Source organism: Tursiops truncatus, chromosome 1 (assembly GCF_011762595.2).
Source record: "Tursiops truncatus isolate mTurTru1 chromosome 1, mTurTru1.mat.Y, whole genome shotgun sequence".
NCBI classification, from domain to species: Eukaryota; Metazoa; Chordata; class Mammalia; order Artiodactyla; family Delphinidae; genus Tursiops; species Tursiops truncatus.
In genome coordinates this window covers 157393445-157416686 of record NC_047034.1, presented here as the reverse complement: position 1 = coordinate 157416686, position 23242 = coordinate 157393445, and the positions used below count along the sequence as shown (strand labels likewise).

The window sequence follows — 23242 nt, the reverse complement described above, 5'->3', positions numbered from 1 at the left end:
CTTAATTGATATTTATAAGACATTCCATCCAAAAGTAACAGAATACACTTTCTTCTCAAGTGCTTATGGAATATTCTCTAGGATAGATCATATCTTGAGTCACAAATCAAGGCTTGGCAAATTTAAGAAAATTGAAATTGTATCAAGTATCTTTTCCAACCACAAATCTATGAGATTAGATATCAATTATAGGAAAAAACTGTAAAAAGTGCAAACACATGGAGACTAAACAATATGCTACTAAACAACCAAGAGATCACTGAAGAAATCAAAGAGGAAATCAAAAAATACCTAGAAACAAATGACAATGAAAACACGACGATCCAAAACCTATGGGATGCAGCAAAAGCAGTTCTAAGAGGGAAGTTTTCAGCAATAGAATCCTACCACAAGAAACAAGAAACATCTCAAATAAACGACCTAACCTTACACCTAAAGCAATTAGAGAAAGAAGAACAAAAATCCCCCGAAGTTAGCAGAAGGAAAGAAATCATAAACATCAGAACAGAAATAAATGAAAAACAAATGAAGGAAATGATCGCAAAGATCAATAAAACTAAAAGCTGGTTCTTTGAGAAGATAAACAAAATTGATAGACCATTAGCCAGACTCATCAAGAAAAAAAGGGAGAAGACTCAAATCAACAGAACTAGAAATGCAAAAGGAGAAGTAACAACTGACACTGCAGAAATACAAAGGATCATGAGAGATTACTACCAGCAACTATATGCCAATAAAATGGACAACCTGGAAGAAATGGACAAATTCTTAGAAAAGCACAACCATCCGAGACTGAACCAGGAAGAAATAGAAAATATGAACAGACCAGTCACAAGCACTGAAATTGAGACTGTGATTAAAAATCTTCCAATGAAAAAAAGCCCAGAACCAGATGGGTTCACAGGCGAATCCTATCAAACATTTAGAGAAGAGCTAACACCTATCTTCTCAAAGTCTTCCAAAATATAGCAGAGGGAGGAACACTCCCAAACTCATTCTACGAGGCCACCATCACCCTAATTCCAAAACCAAAGATGTCACAAAAAAAGAAAACTACAGGCCAATATCACTGATGAATATAGATGTAAAAATCCTCAACAAAATACTAGCAAACAGAATCCAACAGCACATTAAAAGGATCATACACCATGATCAAGTGGGGTTTACCCCAGGAATGCAAGCATTCTTCAATATACGCAAATCAATCAATGTGATATACCATATTAACAAATTGAAGGTTAAAAACCATATGATCATCTCAATAGATGCAGAAAAAGCTGACAAAATTCAACACACATTTATGATAAAAACTCTCCAGAAAGCGGGCATAGAGAGAACCTACCTCAACATAATAAAGGCCATATATGACAAACCCACAGCCAACATTGTTCTCAATGGTGAAAAACTGAAACCGTTTTTTCTAAGATCAGGAAAAAGACAATGTTGCCCACTGTCACAGCTATTATTCAATATAGTTTTGGAAGTTTTTTAGCCACAGCAGTCAGCAAGGAAAAAGAAATAAAAGGAATCCAAATCGGAAAAGAAGACATAAAACTGTCAGATTTTGCAGATGACATGATACTATACATAGAGAATCCTAAAGATGCTACCAGAAAACTACAGGAGCTAATCAATGAATTTGATAAAGTAGCAGGATACAAAATTAATGCACAGAAATCTTTTGCATTCCTAAACACTAACGATGAAAAAACTGAAAGAGAAATTAAAGAAAAACTCCCATTTCCCACTGCAACAAAAAGAATAAGATACCTAGGAATAAACCTACCTAAGGAGACAAAAGACCTGTAGGCAGAAAACGATAAGACACTGATGAAAAAAATTAAAGATGATACAAACAGATGGAGAGATATACCATGTTCTTGGATTGGAAAAATCAACATTGTGAAAATGACTATACTACCCAAAGCAATCTACAGATTCAATGCAATCCCTGTCAAACTACCACTGGCAATTTTCACAGAACTAGAACAAAAAACTTCACAATTTGTATGGAAACACAAAAGACCCCAAATAGCCAAAGCAATCTTGAGAAAGAAAAACAGAGCTGGAGGAATCAGGCTCCCTGACTTCAGACTATACTACAAAGCTACAGTAATCAAGACAGTACGGTACTGGCACAAAAACAGAAATATAGATCAATGGAAAAGGATAGAGAGCCCAGAGATAAACCCACGCACATATGGTCACCTTATGTTTGATAAAGGAGGCAAGAATATACAATGGAGAAAAGACAGCCTCTTCAATAAGTGGTTCTGGGAAAACTGGACAGCTACTTGTAAAAGAATGAAATTAGAACACTCCCTAACACCATACACAAAAATAAACTCCGAATGGATTAAAGACCTCAATGTAAGGCCAGACACTATAAAACTCTTAAGAGGAAAACATAGGCAGAACACTCTATGACATAAATCACAGCAAGACCCTTTTTGACCTACCTCCTAGAGAAATGGAAATAAAAACAAAAATAAACAAATGGGACCTAATGAAACTTAAAAGCTTTTGCACAGCAAAGGAACCCATAAAGAAGACGAAAAGACAACCCTCAGAATGGGAGAAAATATTTGCAAACGAAGCAATGACAAAGGATTAATCTCCAAAATATACAAGCGGCTCATGTAGCTCAATATCAAAAAAAGAAACAACCCAATCCAAAAATGGGCAGAAGCCCTAAACAGACATTTCTCCAAAGATGATATACAGATTGCAAACAAACACGTGAAAGGATGTTCAACATCACTAATCATCAGAGAAATGCAAAGCAAAACTACAGTGAGGTATCACCTCACACCGGTCAGAATGGCCATCATCAAAAAATCTACAAACAATAAATGCTGGAGAGGGTGTGGAGAAACGGGAACCCTCTTGCACTGTTCGTGGGAATGTAAATTGACACAGCCACTATGGAGAACAGTATGGAGGTTCCTTAAGAAACTTAAAAATAGAAGTACCATATGACCCAGCAATCCCACTATTGGGCATATACCCTGAGTAAACCATAATTCAAAAAGAGTCATGTACCCCAATGTTCATTGCAGCACTCTTTAAAACAGCCGGAACATGGAAGCAACCTAAGTGTCCATCGACAGATGAACGGATAAAGAAGATGTGGCGCATATATACACAATGTAATATTACTCAGCCATAAAAAAAAATGAAATTGAGTTATTTGTAGTGAGGTGGATGGACCTAGAGTCTGTCATACAGAGTGAAGTAAGTCAGAAAGAGAAAACAAATACTGTATGCTAACACATATATATGGAATCTAAAAAAAAAATGGTTCTGACAAACCTAGCAGTAGGACAGGAATAAAGATGCAGACATAGAGAATGGACTTGTGGACAAGTGGAAGGGGGATGGTAAGCTGGGATGAACTGAGAGAGTAGCATTGACATATGTACACTACCAAATGTAAAATAGATAGCTAGCGGGAAGCAGCCGCATCGCACAGGGAGATCAGCTTGTTGCTTTGTGACCACTTAGAGGGGTGGGATAGGGAGTGTGGGAGGGAGATGCAAGAGGGATGGAATATGGGGATACATGTATACATATAGCTGATTCAGTTTGTTGTATACCAGAAACTAACTCAACATTGTAAAGCAATTATAATCCAATAAAGATGTTAAAAAAAAATGAAAGGGCAACGTACTGAATGGGTGAAGATATTTACAAATGATATACCTGATAAGGGGTTAATATCCAAAATATGTAAAGTACTCATACAACTTAATAGCAGAAAAAACAAACAATCTGATTAAAAATGGGCAGAGGACCTGAACAGACATTTTTCCAAAGAAGACATACAGATGGCCAATAGGCACATGAAAAGATGCTCAACATCACTAATTATTAGAGAAATGCAAACCAAAACCACAGTTAGATACCACCTCACACTTGTCACGATGGCAATCATCAAAAAGACAAGAAATAACAAGTGTTGGTGAGGATGTGAAGAAAAGGGAACCCTTGTGCACTGTTGGTGAGAATGTAAATTGGTGCAGCCACTATGGAAAACAGCATGGAGTTCCCTCAAAAAATTAAAAATAAAACTACCATATGATCCAGAAATTCCACTTCTGGGTATTTAGCTGAAGAAAATGAAAACACTAATTCGAAAAGACATATGCATCCCAATGTTCATTGCAGCATTACTTACAATAACCAAGATATAGAAGCAACCTTAGTGTCCATCGATAGGTGAATGGATAAAGAAGAAGAGGTATGTATACACAATGGAATATTACTCAGCCATAAAAAAGAATGAAATCTTGCCAATTGCAACAACATGGATGGACCTGGATGGTATTATGCTAAGTGAAATAAATCAGACAGTTAAAGAAAAATACTGTATGATTTCACTTACATATGAAATCTGAAAAGCAAAACAAACTAACAAATATAACAAAACAGAAACAGACAACAAATACAGAGAACAAAGTGGTGGTTGCCAGAGAACAGAGGGATGGGGAGTTGGGAAAACCGCTGAAGGTGATTAAGAGGTACAGACTGCCAGTTAGGAAATAGAGAAGGCCCAGGGATGTGATATACAGCATGGGGAATATAGTCAATAATATTATAATAACTGTATGGTGCATAATCTATAAAAAGATCAAACCACTATGCTGTGTACCTGAAACTAATGTAATATTGTAAGTCAATTATAATTTGATTAAAGGAAAAGATATCTAAAGATAAACATATCACCCTAAGGAAGATGGTCAGTGTGGGACTTAGAAGAAATGGAGAAGCAACATTGGAATTATATAAGAATGGCTCCTAAGGAGGAAACCAGCCTGGCTTTTGAAATGTTCCAGATTTCACTAACCTGACAGCCAGCACAGGTCCCTGAGGTGTGGTGATAATTAAGTTCCCCAGGCCTTATGCTCTGCTCCTTCCAGTAGCAGGTCTCTTTCAAGCTTTTTACCTTCTACTTGAATCTGCCTCCATGAGGGGGAAACAGGGCATGCTCTCTCAAATGAGACGGGTCCATAGGTTTGTCTTTTTGTGTGCAACGTTATCAGGTTTAGGCATTAGTGTTTACAGGTTTTTTTGTTTTTTGTTTTTCCTATGCTTGAGATATCTGGCCTTTGAAGATTTAGCAGTATTCTTCCGTGAAACCATCTAGTCTTGATGTTTTTGGTGGGGCTTCCTCTGAAACCATTCTCCCCATCTTTTTAAAGAGAATATTGAAAGTATAAACTTTCTCTCTCTACTGGGGTCAATTTTATTAAATTATAGCTTCCTAGAAATTCATTCATATCATTAATTTTTTGGCATAGATATGTCCAAAATAGTCTCATAATTTAAAAATTTCCTTGGTTCAACGGTTATATTCCACTCTTCCTTTTTTATTTTTGTAAGCGCCTGCTTTCTCCCTTTGTTTAACTTACCTAATGGTTTGATTATTTTGCTACTCTTTATTTCAGGTACTTCTTTTTACTTTACCAGTAAGCCTGTTTTTCTGCTTATAACTCATGAATTTCTTTTTAAAATTCAAAAACTTAGAGATATAATTTATGTACAATAAAATGCACACATTTTAGGGACACAATTTAATGAGTTTTGGCTAATGTATATATCTGTGTGACCACTACCACAGTCAGGATATAGATTATTTCCGTTGCCCCAGAAAATTCTCTTATGCCCCTTTGCAATCAGTATGACCTGCCCCAATGCTCCAGGAAAGCAATGATGCTATTTCTATAAGCATTAGTTTTGCGTACCAGAGCTTCATGTAGTTGGAATCATATATGCATTATTTTTGTGTCTGGTTTCTTTTGCTAAACATAATTTTTGTAAGAGTCAACTCATGCTGTTTTATGTATCACTATTTCCTTTGTTTTTATTATTCTGTAGCAATCATAGGACAATTTGCTTATTTATTCTCCTAGTGATGAACATTTGGGTTGTTTCCAGTTTGGGATTATTACAAAATTCATATAACAGTCTTTTTATGCATATGGGTTTTCGCTTCTCTTTGATAAATAACTAGGAGTAGAATTGTCAGGTGATAGTGTAGGGGAATTTATCTTTAAAAGAAACTTCCAATCGGTTTTCCAAAGTGATTGTATGATTTTTCCATCCCAACCAGCAATATATGAAAATTCTATTTGTTCCACATCCTTTTTAACACTTTGTATGGTTAGTCTTAAATTTAAGCTATTCTAGGGGGTGCATAGTAATATTTCATTATGGTTTAATTTGCATTTGCCTTATGACTAATGATGTTGAGCATGTTTTCATATACTTATTGGCCATTCATACCTTATTTTACAAAGTGTTCAAGTCTCTTGTACATATTTTCATTGGATTATTTTATTACTGAGTTGTAAAAGTTCTTTACATAGTCTAGGTACAGGGCCTTTTAAAAAATATACATACTCTGAATATCTTCTCTTATTCTGTAGTTTGTCTTTACTTTTTACATTCAGTTCTGTTGATTTTTCCTTCATGTGTTTTGAATCTCTTTTATCATCTGCATATACACTTGTATATCTTTTTTAATGTAGTTAGCTTATTTGTCATTTCTAAATATCTCTATTTTTGGTAATACTCCTTGATTGCAGTATTATTTGAAATTTCTTTATGTTTCTTATGTTTACCATTTGTATGGCATATCTTTTTCTCTTCTTTCCCTTGCAATCTATCTGGTACTTATATTTAAAGTACAACTTTTGTAGAAAATAAATAATTACTGTTTAAAGCCTCTAAATTTTGGCATGGTGTTTTTGCAACAAAAGTTCAGTAATATAACTATATTTTGCAAATAGTTTATGTTAACTACTTATTCTTGGTCTGTCATTGAAAGAGATGTGTTGAAGTCTACCACTGTAATTGTGAATTTGTCCCTGTCTCCCTGTAATTCTATGAATTTTCCCTTTATACATTTCAATACTATTCTTAGGTGCACAGAAGTTTATGACTATTATATATTCTTGGTAGATTATGTTTACCAGCATGAAATATCCCTCTTTATGTCTTTTAATGCTTTCTGCCTTAAATTCTATTTAGTCTGTTATTAGCTTTGCTACACCAGATTTTAGAGGTTAGTACTTGCTATCTATTTTTTTTTAACATTTTGCTTCATACCAGGGATGAGTGACACCTTTCTAGCTATGACCTTAGAGAGGCAAATGAATATATTCAATTCTAAGTTCATGGAAAGCTTATAATTAGACTTTTAAAATTTAACCAATCTGAAAATCTCTGACCTTTAATTAGCAGTTGGATTCAATTATATTTATCACGGTTGCACATATATTTGCACATGGTTTTTTTTTTAAATAAATAAATGTATTAAACATTGTCATCGTTGCTGTGCATGGGCTTTCTCTAGTTGTGGTGAGCGGGGGCTACTCTTTGTTGCGGTGCGCGGGCTTCTCATTGCGGTGGCTCCTCTTGTTGCGGAGCATGGGCTTTAGGCACACGGGCTTCAGTAGTTGTGGCATGTGGCTTTAGTAGTTGTGGCTCGTAGGCTCTAGAGCGCAGGCTCAGTAGTTGTGGTGCACGAGTTCAGTTGCTCTGCGGCATGTGGGATCTTCCTGGACCTAGGGCTCAAACCCGTGTCCTCGTCATTGGTGGGCAGATTCTTAACCATTGTGCCACCAGGGAAGCCCTTGCACTTAGTTTTGCTACCTCATTTTGTATTTTCTGTTTACCATGACTTAAAATATATTTTTCTCCTTCAATGTTTCCCATTTGATTAACCAAATTTACTTTATTCTCTTTATTTTTGGTTATGAATTTAGAACTTACACATACTATGGACATAAAGAATTTAAGAAAACTATGCAGAAATTTAAACATTGTATTTAAAGGTATATATTTTTAATAATGTACATGGTTAATCAATATCTATGGCTTTCCTCAAAGGGTCCTCAGCTCTTTTTCTTTCTTTAAAATAGGTTCTCCAATGTCATTTATTTCTCAAATTGTCTTCAGATATTTTATTTTCTAGTCAATATATTTTAGATTTACTACCATATTTTACTGATTTCTTAGCTTATTGTTAATTTTGGTATCTGAATCATTCTACCTGTATTCATCTTTTTCTTGCTGAATGTGGTAGATATTTCTGGTGTTTACCAGTACCAGACTTTCTTTTATTTCCTGAGCATATAAAAAACTTCACTTTCCATCCATGTGCCTATTTCTGGCCAGTTAGATGTGAGTAGAATAATGTGTGTCACTTTGGGGCTGAGGAAGTGCAAAGCCCTTATGTGAATGTCCATTCTCTTTCTTCCTCTGCTGCAATGGAGGATGGAGGCAGGGGCCTAGTTTTCAGATGGCAGCACAAGATTGAAGCAGCCTGGATCACTGAGTTATCAGCTCTATAGAGTTACCTGGACTACAGAAAGTTTTGCCTGAAGAAGATATAAACTTTTGTTATGTTAAGCCACTGAGATGTGGGGATTGCTTGTTATTGCAGCATATGCCTATCCTATCCTGACTAATGCACTGAAGTGTATCCTTTAATTATGCTTTTAGTAAGATAGTAACTTAGTCCTTGTGTGTCTGAAGATTTCATTAATTCATTCTCACTCTTAATTGATAATTTGGCAGGGTTTAGAAGTTCAGTTTACAATTATTTTTCCTGCTGCATTTTATCTTTTGATAGGTATTATTGTTGCTGCAATAATGCTATAAGTCTGATTTATCTTTTCTCCATGATGGTTTTAACATTTTATCTTATCCTTGATGTTCTATAATTGCACTGTGATGTTTTTAGGTTTGAATTTCACCAAATTTTCTATGTTGCTATAGCAAGCTTCTGAGCTGATAGAAAAATGTCTGATCTTTGTCATAGGAGACTAGGACATCATTGGACAAGGCATTAGCTGAAGCAGAAAAGAGAAGAAAAAGCCAAAATGTAAAAGAAAGTTGTACACTGAAGAGGTTATGAATGGAAAAACATCCTATATTCATGGATTGGAAGACCTAATATTGTTAAGATGGTAGTGAGACCCAGACTGGTCTATGGATTCAACTCAATCTCTACAAAAATCCCAGTTGGTTTCTTTGTAGATATTGATAAGTTGATCTTAAAATTCATATGGAAATTCAGCAGATCCAGCATATCCAAAATAATCTGGAAAAAGAAGAACAAAGCTGGAGGACTCACACTTCCTGATTTCAAAACATATGACCAAGCTACAGTAATCAAGATAGTGTGGTACTGGCTAAGGATAGACTTATAGACCAAGAAAATAGAATTGAGGATGAAGAAATAAAACCCCAAATTTATAGTCAATAGATTTCAACAGGGTACCAAAACAATTCAATGGGGAAAGAACAGTCTTTCCAGTAAGTGATGCCAGGACCACTGGATATCCATATTCAAAATAATGAAGTTGGACCCCTACCTCACACTATATATAAAAATTAACTCAAAGTAGATACAGTCCTAAATGTAAGAGCTAAAATTATAAACTCTTAGAGGAAAACATAGATGTAAATCTTCTTGACCTTGGATTAGGCAATAGTTTCTCAGCTATGACACCAAAAGCACAAGCACCAAAAAAATATATATATAAATTGGACATCATCGAAATTAAAAACTTTTGTGCTTCTGAGAACACCATCAAGAAAGTGAAAAGACAACCCATAAAATGGGAAAAAGTTTTGAAAATCACACATCTGATAAAGGACTTGCATCTAGAATATATATAAAAAAACTCCTACAACTCAATAATTAAACAGATAAATAACTTAAAGATGGGCAAAGGATCCAAATAGACATTTCTTCATGCAAATCAACAAGAAGCACATGAAAAAATGCTCAACATCTTAGCCATCAGGAAGATAACAAATCAAAACAACAATGAGATACCCATTATATACACTAGGATGGCTATAATTAAAAAGACAGTTAATAATAACAGAGAGGATGTGGAAAGATTGAAACCCTCATACACTGCTGGTGGGAACAGAAAATGGTTCAGCTGCTGTGGAGAATACTCTGGCAGTTCCTCAAAAGTTTAAATATAGAGTTACCATATGACCCAGCAATTCCACTCTTAGATACATACCTAAAAGAAATGAAAACATATGTTTCATCCAATAACTTGTGCATGAATGCTCATAGCAGCATTGTTCATAATAGCTAGAAGTAGAAACAACTCAAGTGTCCATCAATGATAAGTGGATAAACAAAATGTGCTATAGGTACAATGGAATATTATTTTCAACAAAAAGGAATGAAGTGCTGATACATGCTACAACATGAATGAACCTATAAAACATTGTGCTATGTGAAAGAAATCACAAAAAACCACACATCATAGGGTTCTATTTATATGAAATACCCAGGATAGGCAAATTCATAGAGACAGAAGGTCGTTTGGTGGTTGCCTAGAATTGAGGGGGCTGGAAAGAAATGGGAACTGACTGCTAAAGGTTACAGGATTTCTTTTGGGGGTGATTAAAATGTTTTAAAATTGATTGTGATAATGGCTGCAAAACTCTGAATATACTAAAAACCACTGAAGTATACACTTCAAGCGGATGAGTTGCATGGTATATGAATTATATCCCGATCAAGCTGCTATTATAGAAAAGACTATGAAGGGTCACACCTTGGGAAGCCCAAGTATGACACCAAGTCCCAGAGGAAAGCACAAGGCTGAGAATGGGGAGTGAAGCCAGGAAGACTGGAGCCATGTAGACATAGAAACGGAGCCAGAGATGATGAGAAACTTGGGCTGGAGCAAATTAAGGAGATTCTGGAGCAGAGGAAGGTGAAAGTTCACTTTTATTGGGGACTGGTCATTTGGTATGTGGGTGGGTCAGCTCAACTGAAATAAATACTGTATTTCTCAGTGTATCAGCAGCCTAATTCTGGGGCTTGTAGCCCCTCTCTTCCTCGTCAATAATCCATAATGCAGATTCTCCCTACTCTTGATTTCTTAGAGATGGAGGAGAAGCTGATCTGTTTCTCCATAGGCTACTAAATATCTGTTGGTAGCAACAGCACTAGAAGCAGTAGTAAAGCTAATAACAATAATAATAGCCCACACTGAACAGTTACTATGTGCCAGGCATAGTTTTCCAAAGTGCTTTACATTACTGACCCATTTAATTCCTCATAACAAGCCCATGGCATAAGTAATATCATTATCCTTATTTTACAGATGAGAAAACTGAGGCATAGCACAGTTAGGTATCTTGCCCCAGGTCAGATGCCTCGTGAATGGAAAGAATTGTTTCTGGTCTTAGTTGGGATAACTTGGTGAAGCACATTCATTTTCATCAAGGCATCACACTGGATTGAAGACAACTGTGGTTTCTCGGTTGCCTAGTTCAGCACATAGGGTTTTGGACGCACCTGCACGCCAGTAAGGCAAGGTTGGTGTGTGAGTCCCAACTCCCACCAAGGTCCCACAACCTCCTGCCATTTCCAGGGAAAGTCAGTTAGAAAAAAGGGAGACAGAAATAAATGTGGCCACTACAGCCAAATCACAGCCCCGGACCTAGGAGCAGAGCAGAGAACCCATCTAGAGCACTTGTTCACTCACTCACTCAAACATTTACCAAGTGACTTCTTGCTTCATGGGCAGGGACTGGGAATATATAGAGAGAAGGAAAACAGGGGAGATGTTTTGGAGGAACTCCAAGGCATGGCTCGGTGTGATTACCTTCACATATTGGGGGCGGCCCTTCAAACTGCAGGTAAGTTCCAAGTTTGCAGGTCAGGATTTCATTCCCAACTAAGGTAAAGCCAGGGAGGCACCTGTAGCGTACGATGTCACCTGTCAAGGAGAGACCAGTGTGGGGATTCCCTGGAGAAGTCTGGGCAGGGCTGGCTGGCGCCCCTTAGTAGCTTGAACCCACTTCCCGGCAAGACGATCAGTGGCGGGTTGTGCTCTGTTCAGACTAAATTACTAGCTCAACTCCAGTCAAGTGACCCAGATGACTGGCTCCCCTCTCACAGCTCAGCCTTGCTGAGCCTAACAGCGTTGCACATTCTAGGAACTTTTTACAGTGTCTTGCATGGACTTATTTCTCAACACATCCTGACTTGAATCATGGAAGAAAACTGCTTTCCTAGCTCCTCTGGCTACGTATGGCTAAAAACAAAAGTGATTGTATTTGGGGTGAAACTCAGTTGACAGAATATCAACCGTCTTGCACTGGGCCTATTGTTTCTCTCCAAGGGCAGGAGGCAGAGATAAGCCCCACGGGCCAGGCCCCACCCCTCCCCGCCCCTCCTCGCCAGCCCCATCCTTGCTGGTTTGGGAGGTCTAACCTATGTTGAATTCTTCATTCTCTGTGACGACTTCAGCATTGGGGAGGATGGTGGGAGGAGGGCATTTGGTGAGCGGATAAGCTGAAAAGACAAAAGCAGACAAGTCGGTGTAAGAGCATCATTCTTGGGGCACGTGGTCATTCATTTGTTCAGTGCTTCACGTTCTCACTCATCTATCCACACAGCAGATATTAACGAGTACTTATCTGTACATAGGGCAAGATTAGCAAAGCACTATTTTGCTTATCTGCTGCCATCTGTTTTTATTTGCTTTTGATGCAAAAACCAGGAACCATATAACAAGAGTAACAATAAAGGAGAGGATCTAAGAAGGCAGTGATGGTGCCTAGCGCTGAAGGGAGGGGAGAGAAGCATTTACTGAACACCTACTATATGCCAAGCATTTTCACACGCTGTCACCTTGAATTCTCACAATAGCTGATCCCCCTGAGAGATGTTCCCACTCTACTTATGAGGAAGCTAAGATTCAGAAAGCTTCAGTTACCTCTCTAAGTTCACACAGGAAGTAAGTGGCACAGACAGGATTTGAATCCAGGTCTGGCTGCTCTCAAATCCCATATTCTTTCCACTACTCAGCATCTAAATGCTGTGTGTGGCTTACATGGGGGACCAGCAAAGACAGCTTGTTTCTCTTCTGACCTTTGGCTAAACACTCTGGCTTCAGTGGATTTTCTAAATCAGAAGCCGTCCCTCTGGGCAGAGACTGGCCTGTATGGGGAGGGTGTTACCGAGGCAAAGTTCAGGGTGGGCTCATAACTTGGCTTTCTTTCATTATCTGGTACGTGGTTGAGTGCTGGATGTGTTAGCTGCTGTTGCCACTGCTGTTGCTGTTATTATTTCCAAAGTCACTTCAACCCTTGCTATGTTTTTTGAAGTAGCATTTTTTTTAAAATTTACAAATGTAACACATTATCATTAAAGAAAACCTGAGATTTTCTATGAGAAGAGTAAGAGGAAAATTAAACTCATCCATTGCCTTCTCAGCGATAACCTGTTAACCCTTTACTGTAAATTCTTAGGGTGTATATTTTCTGCACATAGATTTTTCTTTTACAAAATTTGCACCATGTGACATACTTTGTGTTGGTCCTTGTGCACTTACTATTATATTGCAAGAATTTTCCCATGTCATCACATTCCTTCAAAAGTATGATTGAAATGACTTCATAGGATTTAATCATATAATCTACTAAAATTTATTTAACAGATACTCTATTGTTAACTATTTAGATTTCCAAAGTTTTGTAATTTAAAATGAAACTATGATGAACATCCTTCTATATATGCATCTTTTATGAAGTTTTTTCTTTTTATAAAACTAGGAATGATTAGAGTGTATGACTTTTTTTTTTTTTTTTGTGGTACACGGGCCTCTCACTGTTGTGGCCTCTCCTGTCGCGGAGCACAGGCTCCGGATGCGCAGGCTCAGTGGCCATGGCTCACGGGCCCAGCCGCTCCACGGTACATGGGATCCTCCCGGACCGGGGCACGAACCCGTGTCCCCTGCATCGGCAGGCGGACTCTCAACCACTGCGCCACCAGGGAAGCCCGAGTGTATGACTTTTTTAAACTACAGGCATCTCTCACTGAACATCAATAATCCATTTGCTGGAAATCAGACATTCTGTGTCAAGATGCTACTAGGAGCCTACTTCCCATTACTTTAAATGGGAAAAAATTATAATGCATAACCCAAGACCCAAAAAGTACTGAAAACTACAAAATACCTATATATATGCAACAAACCACTATGCTAGAAGGTGAATACTTACAGCATCACTTCATGATCACCCAATGATTAGTACATTTGTAACAAAACAGCAGTTCTATGCATTGCATATTGCACCATGAACACTGCAGACTTTTCAGCTTGAGACAGAAACCTTAGGCAGAAACAGGCTAAATACGAAAGGCACGGCGAGAACGTGTTTGGGACGGCGCTGGGTGGTGGACGCTTCACACTGAACATCACCACTCTGGGATAACCTCAGAGCCAGTGGCACCTGAAACACCTGTTCCAAATGTTCATGTGGCATTCTGACATTTTACCAATCGTATCTGGAATGTAACTTAAGACTCCTCCTGCATGTAGTTTTATTTAAAATGTCGTATTATGTTTTGAGGATTTAACTTTAATTTTTTCTACAGATGTGTCCACTGAAACACGTCATATTGAGTGACACATAGCTTTATGAAGCCCTCTTGGGGGAACCAGACAGGTTTAATCTTGATTTAACATAAACCAGGGAGGACCAGGCCTGTGTTTGATACATACTTCCATTTTTCTTTCTAGGAAATTTGCTCCAACAGATACTGTCCACAGAACGACAGTTTCTCCAACCCTGGGTGCTTTCATTCTTCTTTCATCTGATCCTTTTAATGATTATCTATTGGGGGTTTGCCCTGGGTCAGGCACTGTGTTAGGTGTGGATGATGCAAGAGTAAAGAGACACAGTCCTTGCCTCACAGAACTTAGAGCCATCAGGGGAAACAGTCATCAATTTTAATCTTTGTCAACTTGATAGACAGCAAACAGAGTACCACTTCTTTTCTTTTCTTGGCATTTGACAACCAGTTAGGCTAAATATTTTTTTCATATGTTACTAGACTCTTTGCATTTTTCTTTTCTTTTTTTTTAACATCTTTATTGGAGTATAATTGCTTTACGATGGTGTGTTAGTTTCTGCTTTATAAAAAAGTGAATCAGTTATACATATACATATGTTCCCATATCTCTTCCCTCTGTGTCTCCCTCCCTCTCACATTTTTCTTTTTAACTCTATTCATGTCCTTTGCCTCTATTTTTCCTATAAATTTGAAAAACTCTATGTACAATATATTTAAGATTGATCTTTGCCTATTATTCCCCAATTTATCATTTGCTCCCATCTATTTATGACACTCTTTTGACTTGTACAAGCATTAAATGTTTATTTAGCCAATTCTCAATGTTTTCCTTTATAGAGCTTAAAAAAGTTTGATTCCTTCCATTCTCAGCCTCGTGCTTACCTTTAAAACATACCTTCTAGAACCTTCTAGGACACACTTAACTTTCCCAGAAAAAAAATCAATAAAAGAAATCTCCACCTAAACACCGTGAGGACACTTTACAGTTTGTGGTTATTAGTGTGATCGGGTGATTTCCCATTACATCTTTAAAATTAACTTTAAAAAAATTACAAATTTCTGCTCAATGCAGAAAGCTGGTGGAGTACTGAAAAGCAATAAAACAAAATTCCCCAAGTCCCACCACCTGGGCACAGCCATTGCTAGCATTTTGGTGTATGACTTTTGATATTTTACAGATAACTCCCCTCCCCTCCCCACCCCCAAACACACACTGCATCTACCATGTTATTGCTGCAGAACTCTAGGGCAGGGGGCCATTCAGGACTCCTGTTTCCTTTTGTCTCCATCTCCCTTGTTCCCCTGGGGGGTGAGGCACTGATACAGCTTTGACTCCATTATGTGTTAACATGCTAACTAGTGGGCAGGGCTCATTTGCTTAAGTCATCCAAGTTTTACCACTTGTCTCAATAAAGTCTTTAATAGCAAACGCATCCAGTTCAGAACCATACGTTGCATTTCGTTGTCATGTTTCTTAGTCTCCTTTAGTCTGCAACAGTTCTAAAGTCTTTCCTTGACCTTCCTGACTTTTACACTTTTGAAAATTATATGCAGTTAATTTCTAGTATGTAACACTGTATTACATACATTACCCTCAATTTAGGTTTGTCTGATTCCTCATGATTAGATTCAGGTTGTACATCTTTGATGGGACGATTACAGAAGTGATGCTGGGTCCTTCTCACTGCATCCTATCAGGTGGGGTATGATTTCCCCTTTTATTAATCTCTCAGCCAGATAGCTCTTATTTGGAGTCCATGTTACCTAGACTCTCACGCTGGAAGCAGATGCTTCCCAAAATTTCCTTCTATTTCCTAAACTATAAGTTTCCAAGGGCATTTTTCTCTGCAATTCTAATCCTATTTTGTCACTAAAAAAAAATACTGTAGAATATTGCCATAAGTCTCCTTAAGGTATTTTTCTTCTTTTTGGTTCTCATACGAAAGGAAATTTATTTAGGGCTAATGTTTGGCTATAAAAAGGCAAACATTCTTTCCCCCATCCCATTCCCAATCCCTGCTCTTTGCAAGTCGGCCTCCTTCTTTTTCTTCAGTTCTAGTCTCAAATACCAACTCTTAAGACACATTTTCCCCAATTATTCTACATGAAGTAGATCCTCTGCCTTTTCATTTGCTATCTTACTTGTTTCTTTCATAGCACATATTACAAGTTGCAAAGATTTTATTTGTCTACTTACTTGTTTGTTATCTCTTCTTGGGGGAAGAAAGCTGTATGGGGAGCAGGCAGTTCACAGAGCAGGAAGCAATAAAACATACTTATTCTTTAATGATAATGAATAGATAATGAAGATATGAAAGGATGCTAATCCTCATCTTCATCATAAAAGTGAAATGCTATCCACCAGGTTGGCAAAAATTTAAAAATCCAATAAAGCCCAGCGTTTGCAAGGATGTAGTGCAACAGAAGCTCTACCTCTGTTGCTAGGAAGAGTGTAAACTGTTATAACTACTTCGTGTGATCAGTTTGGCATTACCTAGTAAAACTGAATATGTGAATACTCACAACCTCACAATTCCACACAGGCATGTACCCTAGAGAAACTCTTGTCCACAAGAAGGAATGTACAGCAATGCTCAGATTGTTTGAAATAAAATAACTTGAATGCCTATTAAGAGTAGACTAGATAAATCACTATTTTCACTCAATGGAATACTAGACGGCATTGAAAAATGAACTAAATCTAGTCACATGCATCTGCATGAATTTCAAAAGCTTAATTTTGAGTGAAAAAAGCAGGTCACAGAAGAACACTTATTGAACAATTCTATTCACATAACAGAAGTAACATGTGAAATGAAACAGTATATATTTTTGGGGACATACACTTAGGAGGTAAAATTATAATGTAAAGCAATGAATGGTCAACAGAAAATTCAGGACCGTGGTTAACTCTGGGGGTCGGGCAGGGGGAACGTGTTGGGGGCGGTGCACAGGGGCTTCAAAGGCACTGGTGTTCCTTTTCTTAGGCTCAGCGATGGGTGTTCATCTTATTCTTCTTTAAACGGCACATGTACGTTACCCACAATTTTTACACATTGCTATATTCCACAATTTATCAAAAGCCCTATGAGTGGGTGGAAGGGGCCTTCATGCTCACTCGGCCCCTTGCAAAGAGCCTGTCCCACCCAAGACCGTTGGCCTGGGTCTAGCAGTAGATCCTCTCGCCCAGGCCCATGTCTGCTCTCTGGTCAATGAGGCCTTGGACCATGGTCTGAGCAAGCACCTAAGGGTCTCATGTCTCATCTGAGGGCATCAGGGGCACAGTGGCCAGGACACACACAGAAGCAAGTGCTCTCCTGGGCAGACTTACTCAGGAGAACTCAGGAACAAGGATGCCCCAGGGCAGGGCTGGGCCTCCTTCACCTGGTCCTGGCGCAGGTGAATGCTGAAGAGCAGGGACCAGAGACCTGGCCTAGGACTGAGGTGATTTCCTATGGATTCTGTTAATCTCTAAATATAATAATAATGATGATCATGATAGTGATGATTATTAACACTGCCATTTATTGAGTACCTTTTATACTCTGTGCCTAGAGCTAGGCATTCCCATGCATGATTTCATTTAACTCTGTGAGGTTAGGTACTGATATGATTCCCATTTTGTGGATAATGAAATCGAGCCTCAGAAAGGTAAATGACAGACCCACAGTCACACAGCTAATATGTGGCAGAGATTTGAACCCAGGTCTGTGTGACTCTGGAGTCCACACTCTATCACTCTGTGGGCAAGTCACATGGAGTCAGAATGACATAGCCTTCAAGACCTGGGTCCCATTAATGGGGTGTGCCCGACAAGAGGGGTGTGGGTACCAAGGCAGATTGAGATGGTGGGTTTCTCATCCCCATATCATGCTCACCTGGGCCCAAGCTCCTTGGGGACAGCGGCTGGAGCCGCCGATGCTCTCAGCAATGTTGTTTCTGTCTTTCTGTCTCGATATCACTAACTCTCCCATGGACTTAAGGCTGAATGCTTTCATATTTCTATAAATGCACGTGTGAGGCAGAAACACCCTGCGGTCCCACTGGAGCAGTCAGTGCAGAGCTACAAGGACTGGGTTCTCCTCCCAATTATAGCCATGCAATTTTGGGCAGGCTCTCCTGCCTTCCTTGGCCCTCATTTCCTCATCTGTAAATTGGGGGTAATAATAGCTGCTTCACTACCTCACAGAATTCTTAGAGGTCACAAACTCCAAGCCCCTCATTCCGCAGGTGAAGAAACTGAGCTCTCAAGCTGGGGAGAGACCTACACAAGGTCAGACATTGACTTGAGGTGGAGCCAGGAATAAAGTCAAGCCTTCCTGATTTCCAGTCCAAATAGATGCAATGTTCTGCAAATTGTAAACAAGGGAGGTTATTTCATGGCTGGGCACAAGCCCACGGAGAACCTTTTATAAGTTTTTCTATGCTGTGTCCACTATAACAAAAATGAGGAAATACCTGGGTCCATAACCTTGGACTTTTAGAAGAAAGTAGGCTGTCGATAAGGACAGATGCACCCTGAATTGATCATGCTCCTCTATTTGAATTCTCCCTGATTTTGTCTGGGCACAGTAGTTCCTGTGGAGTCGACAGAGGCCCTGGATTCCTTTGGAGTGGACAACCCTCTAGAATGTGCTGAGGGGCAGGGTGGGGCACAGGTAAAGGGATAACCCAGCCAGGGAGCTGGTGTGAACGACGGATAAGAAAGAAGCCTCACCCTGCTGCCTCTGAACTTGAACTTGGTGCCAAGGATCAGCGTCACGGGCCTCTCCTCCCTACTAGTGTGGAGGGGAAGGAAGAGAGCTCCGGTGCTGAGAGCTCTCACATACCCTACACAATGAACTCTCATAACCCTGAGGAGACCAAGGCAGAGAAGCTATGTTACTCTTCCAAGTCCCACAGCTGGCAAATGCGGGAGCCAGGAGTCAAGCCCAGCACTTGAAAGTCTGCACCCCCCGCCCCCCCCCGACAGGCTTCCATACTGACCGGAGAAAGCTATGGCGAAGATCCCACCCGCAGCTGCATCACGGTGGAACTTGAGCAGGACCTGGTTGGATGAGCTGTGTATTGTCTTCTTGGCCAAGCTGTGGCTGAAGGTTCCGAGCTGTGGGGCTGTCTGCTGCGGCCCATCCCTGCAACAGGAAAGAAGGTCCTGCATGTCACGGGTCACCATGCCTACCTGTTCCACCTGGTGTGTCAGAGGCCTTCAGTGAGCAAAGAGACATCCCTGTGTTGCCTTCCCTGGAACCTTATCCAGTCCCTCCCATTTGTTCTTAGCTGTTGTCTGGAAACTAAATGAGAAATCAATCCAGGGCAGTCAGGTGACAGTTATCCAGCCCTGGAAATTTTGAGAAGAAATCCCACTATCTTCTGCTGATTCCCAGAACCTCCAAACAAAGAAATTTTTAAATTATATCTTTGTTCAAAGATTCAGTGGTTTGGAAAAAAAGCTGTCTAGGAAACTGCACTTATCAACTAATAATTCACATTCCCATTTTAAAATTACTCAAGATATGCTAACTACATAACTCAGAGCTGAGCTGTCCAGTTTGGTAACCGCTAGGCTACATGGGACTATTTACTTTTAAGTTATTTAAACTTTAATAAAGTTTAAAAATCAGCTCCTCAGTCACTCTAGTCACATTCAAGTGCTCAATGGCTACATGTAGAGTGGCTGCCATATTGGACCTCACAGATATGAACTATTTCTCTCACTGTGGACAGTTCTGTGGTCAGCACTGGCTCAGCATGACGTGACCAGTGGGATTTCACAAAATTCCACTCCAAAGCTCTTTCACTAGTTCAGGTAGCTTATCTTAGGTAAATGTAGAATTTTGGTTTGGGCTCTGGAAATACTGAGAAAAGTCAGCTCATCTACGCCCTTTCCCATTCCCACACCCGTTAGTACTTTGACCCCCAGCAGGACTCCAGGTTGGGAACCACTGTCTTGCCATTCCTTTCCCTCCAAGGAGTCAAAAAGGCTAATTGAAGCTGAGTCCTCATTCCACTATGTTTATTTGAGACCCAAGAGGCTGACAGCCATTTAAAACCATTCTGCTCGTGGTATTCTGGACAAATAGATGGGTGACCCAGTTTACAGCCCAGTTAGTGCCCTTTTCTCATTGGCTGCTGACATGGCAGCTGGTCCTACCAGACGGTGATGAAGTCTCCAGAGGGCTCCGTCTGTAGTAGGCTGATGTTGAGGCGGATGCCGTGACCAATGGGTACGGTGATCAGCCAGACACAGTCCTGGGAGCTGGAGTAGGGACTGGGAAAGCCCGGGGAGTACACAGTGCCATTGAAAGAGGTGACGTTCCCGCCACAGGGCACTGCCAGGGAGAGGATACAAACACAGATGAGTGCTGGAGATCACCTCCCCCCTGAGAATTCAGATGACTTCCTGATGCAGTCCCAGCCCCCAGCACGAACCATCCTGCTCCATGAGGCTGGGCGGGATGGGGAGAGGAGATGGGGCTGAGGGAGGGCCAGGCCTGGCGTTCCCTGCTGTTCCCAACACACCACAGCTCTAGTGGCCCTCCATCTTCAGTGCAGGTCCTCTGTGGGCCTGCCTCAGCCCCTGGCCCCCCTCTTTCTCTTTCTTGTGGAAGAGACCTGTCCAGAAGGAAGGACACACCAAAGCTACCCCCTCTCCTTTCCTAGGAATACTAGTATCAGGGCTTCAGTACTGTTGCTGGGAAGAGGTAAGAAATTATGATAGTATCTCTTTCTTTCTCTTTTTATTCTGAGATTCTTGGAGTCGGACTTTTGGTCTTGACTTAAGAGTTGTGGATTCTTGTGGTGAGGCTATGGTTGGGTTCAAATTATGGCTAAACCATTAATTGACTAGATAATTGACTAGGTAAGTGTAGCCTCTCTTTCTTCACCTAGAAAATGGGACTAAGACTTCGCTCCTCATAGGATCGTGGTGGCAATCAGATGAACTGCTCCGTGTAAAATGCTCAGCCAGTGCTAGTTCACGGAGGGGGCATCTGCTACACAGACATGATCCTCTCTCCCTATCTTCCTGTCTCCCCAGAGCACACTTACACTTAGACTCACTCTGATCTAGGCTTTAGGCAGGGGTATAAAGAGTCCTGGAAGTCTCCATGGTATTTGGATTTAATCACCATGGAGGAGAATAAAAAGAGGTTCTGGGCAAAATAAAACCCCCCAAAACAAAAAAAACCCTGGTCCAGAATAATAAGTGTATTGGTTGGCATGGGTCATCACACAGAGATATGGATGGGGCCGGACCAGGCTGAGAAGAAAGAGTCCCAATGCCTCCAAGCGGCGGCCAGGGTTCCTGCGAATGTGAACGCATCCTGAAGCTGGTGCACATGGGCATGCCATCCCTCCTCCGTGTACTGAACCTCCATCCGGTGCCAGGCATGGCCAGGGGAGGCAAAGGACAGCAAGGATACCACGGCACGTGATTCTGATCTGTGAGTGTGTCCCAGGGGACTGTGAGTGCCCTGGGACACAGCTAAGCGTACCGGCATCTCCAGTCCAGGGTGGAGCACGCCATCAACATGGAATGCCACAGAACATTTAGGGGGGGCCTTCATCTGGTCCTGTGAGGGGGTGAGGGAGTCCTGGCAGAATTCACATTTAGACTCAGACCTGAGGGATGACAAGGGCCAAACAGGTAAGACAGGAGAGAAAAGCAATGTTCTATAAGGAGGGACCAGCATGTGCTCAGAACCAGGGGCCAGAGAGGACGGCACATGGTGAAATGGAAAGTATTTCAGCTGAGCTGGAGCGTAAAGTCTGAGAGAGTGGAGAACAGGGGGAGGTAAGTGGGGACCAGGCCCTGAGGCACACCGTGTGCTACCCCAAGGGGGTTGGACGTTACCCCAAGGGAGATGGGGACGCCTTACTAGCTTCTGAGCAGGGCAGTGTCTGGAGTACATGAATGGTGTCAAAGGCTCACCCTCACTACACTGTGAAAGGTGGATTGAGGAACACAGACTGAAGGCTGGGCGCCCAGTGACGAGCCTCAGCTAAGTGGCCTGGATTAAGGTGGAGGCAGCACACAGCGAGAAGTGGATGCACTTGAAGGGCAATTAGGATGTAGAATTAGCAAGACTTGGTGACTAGGTCGGATAAGGGAGAGGGAGCCTGCCCAAACTGAAGGCGGAATAACCAGGGGACTAGAGGCACCCTTCACTAGATGAGGATCTCAATGTAAAGGCAGAAAGACGATGACTTCCATTTTGAACACGCTGGGATTTAGATGCCTCTGGATAGGAGAAGATATTCAGTAAGGAGTTGGATGTACAGGTGAAGAACTCAGGAAAGAGACAAAGGTTGCAGATACAGATGGCATTTGGAGATGTGAGGGAAAGAAGACAGTCTGGGAAAAAAATTCAAAGGACAGCAACACTTAAGGGACAAAGAAATAGATGAGCAAAAAAGTTGGCACAGGCAGAAAGGTAATTGGAAAAGCAAGAGAAGATGGCGTCTAAGAAGCTAAGGGAAGAGGGCTTCCTTGGTGGTGCAGTGATTAAGAATCCGCCTGCCAATGCAGGGGACACGGGTTTGAGCCCTGGTCCGGGAAGATCCCACATGCCGTGGAGCAACTAAGTCCGTGCGCTACAACTGCTGAGCCTGCGCTCTAGAGCCCGCATGCCACAACTACTGAAGCCCACGCACCTAGAGCCCATGCTCCACAACAAGAGAAGCCACCCTAATGAGAAGCCCATGCACCGCAACAAAGAGTAGCCCCCGCTCACCACAACTAGAGAAAGCCTGTGCACAGCAATGAAGACCCAATGCAGCCAAAAACAAACAAACAAATAAATAAAAAGCTAAGGGAAGAACTTTCTTAGG

At 40.7% G+C, this 23242-nt stretch overlaps 1 protein-coding gene across 1 annotated transcript in view; it reads right to left on the bottom strand.

Moving 5' to 3' along the window:
• The window catches only part of CSMD2 (CUB and Sushi multiple domains 2), a 667758-nt gene that overhangs the window by 79041 nt on the left and 565475 nt on the right, over positions 1-23242 (bottom strand). Inside the window, exons 43-46 of the mRNA XM_033838419.2 lie at positions 20565-20742; positions 19400-19545; positions 12266-12346; positions 11655-11768 (exon numbers count right to left, since the gene is read on the bottom strand). Of these exons, the coding sequence (XP_033694310.1) occupies positions 11655-11768; positions 12266-12346; positions 19400-19545; positions 20565-20742 (519 nt within the window). The remainder of the gene's footprint in view (positions 1-11654; positions 11769-12265; positions 12347-19399; positions 19546-20564; positions 20743-23242) is intronic.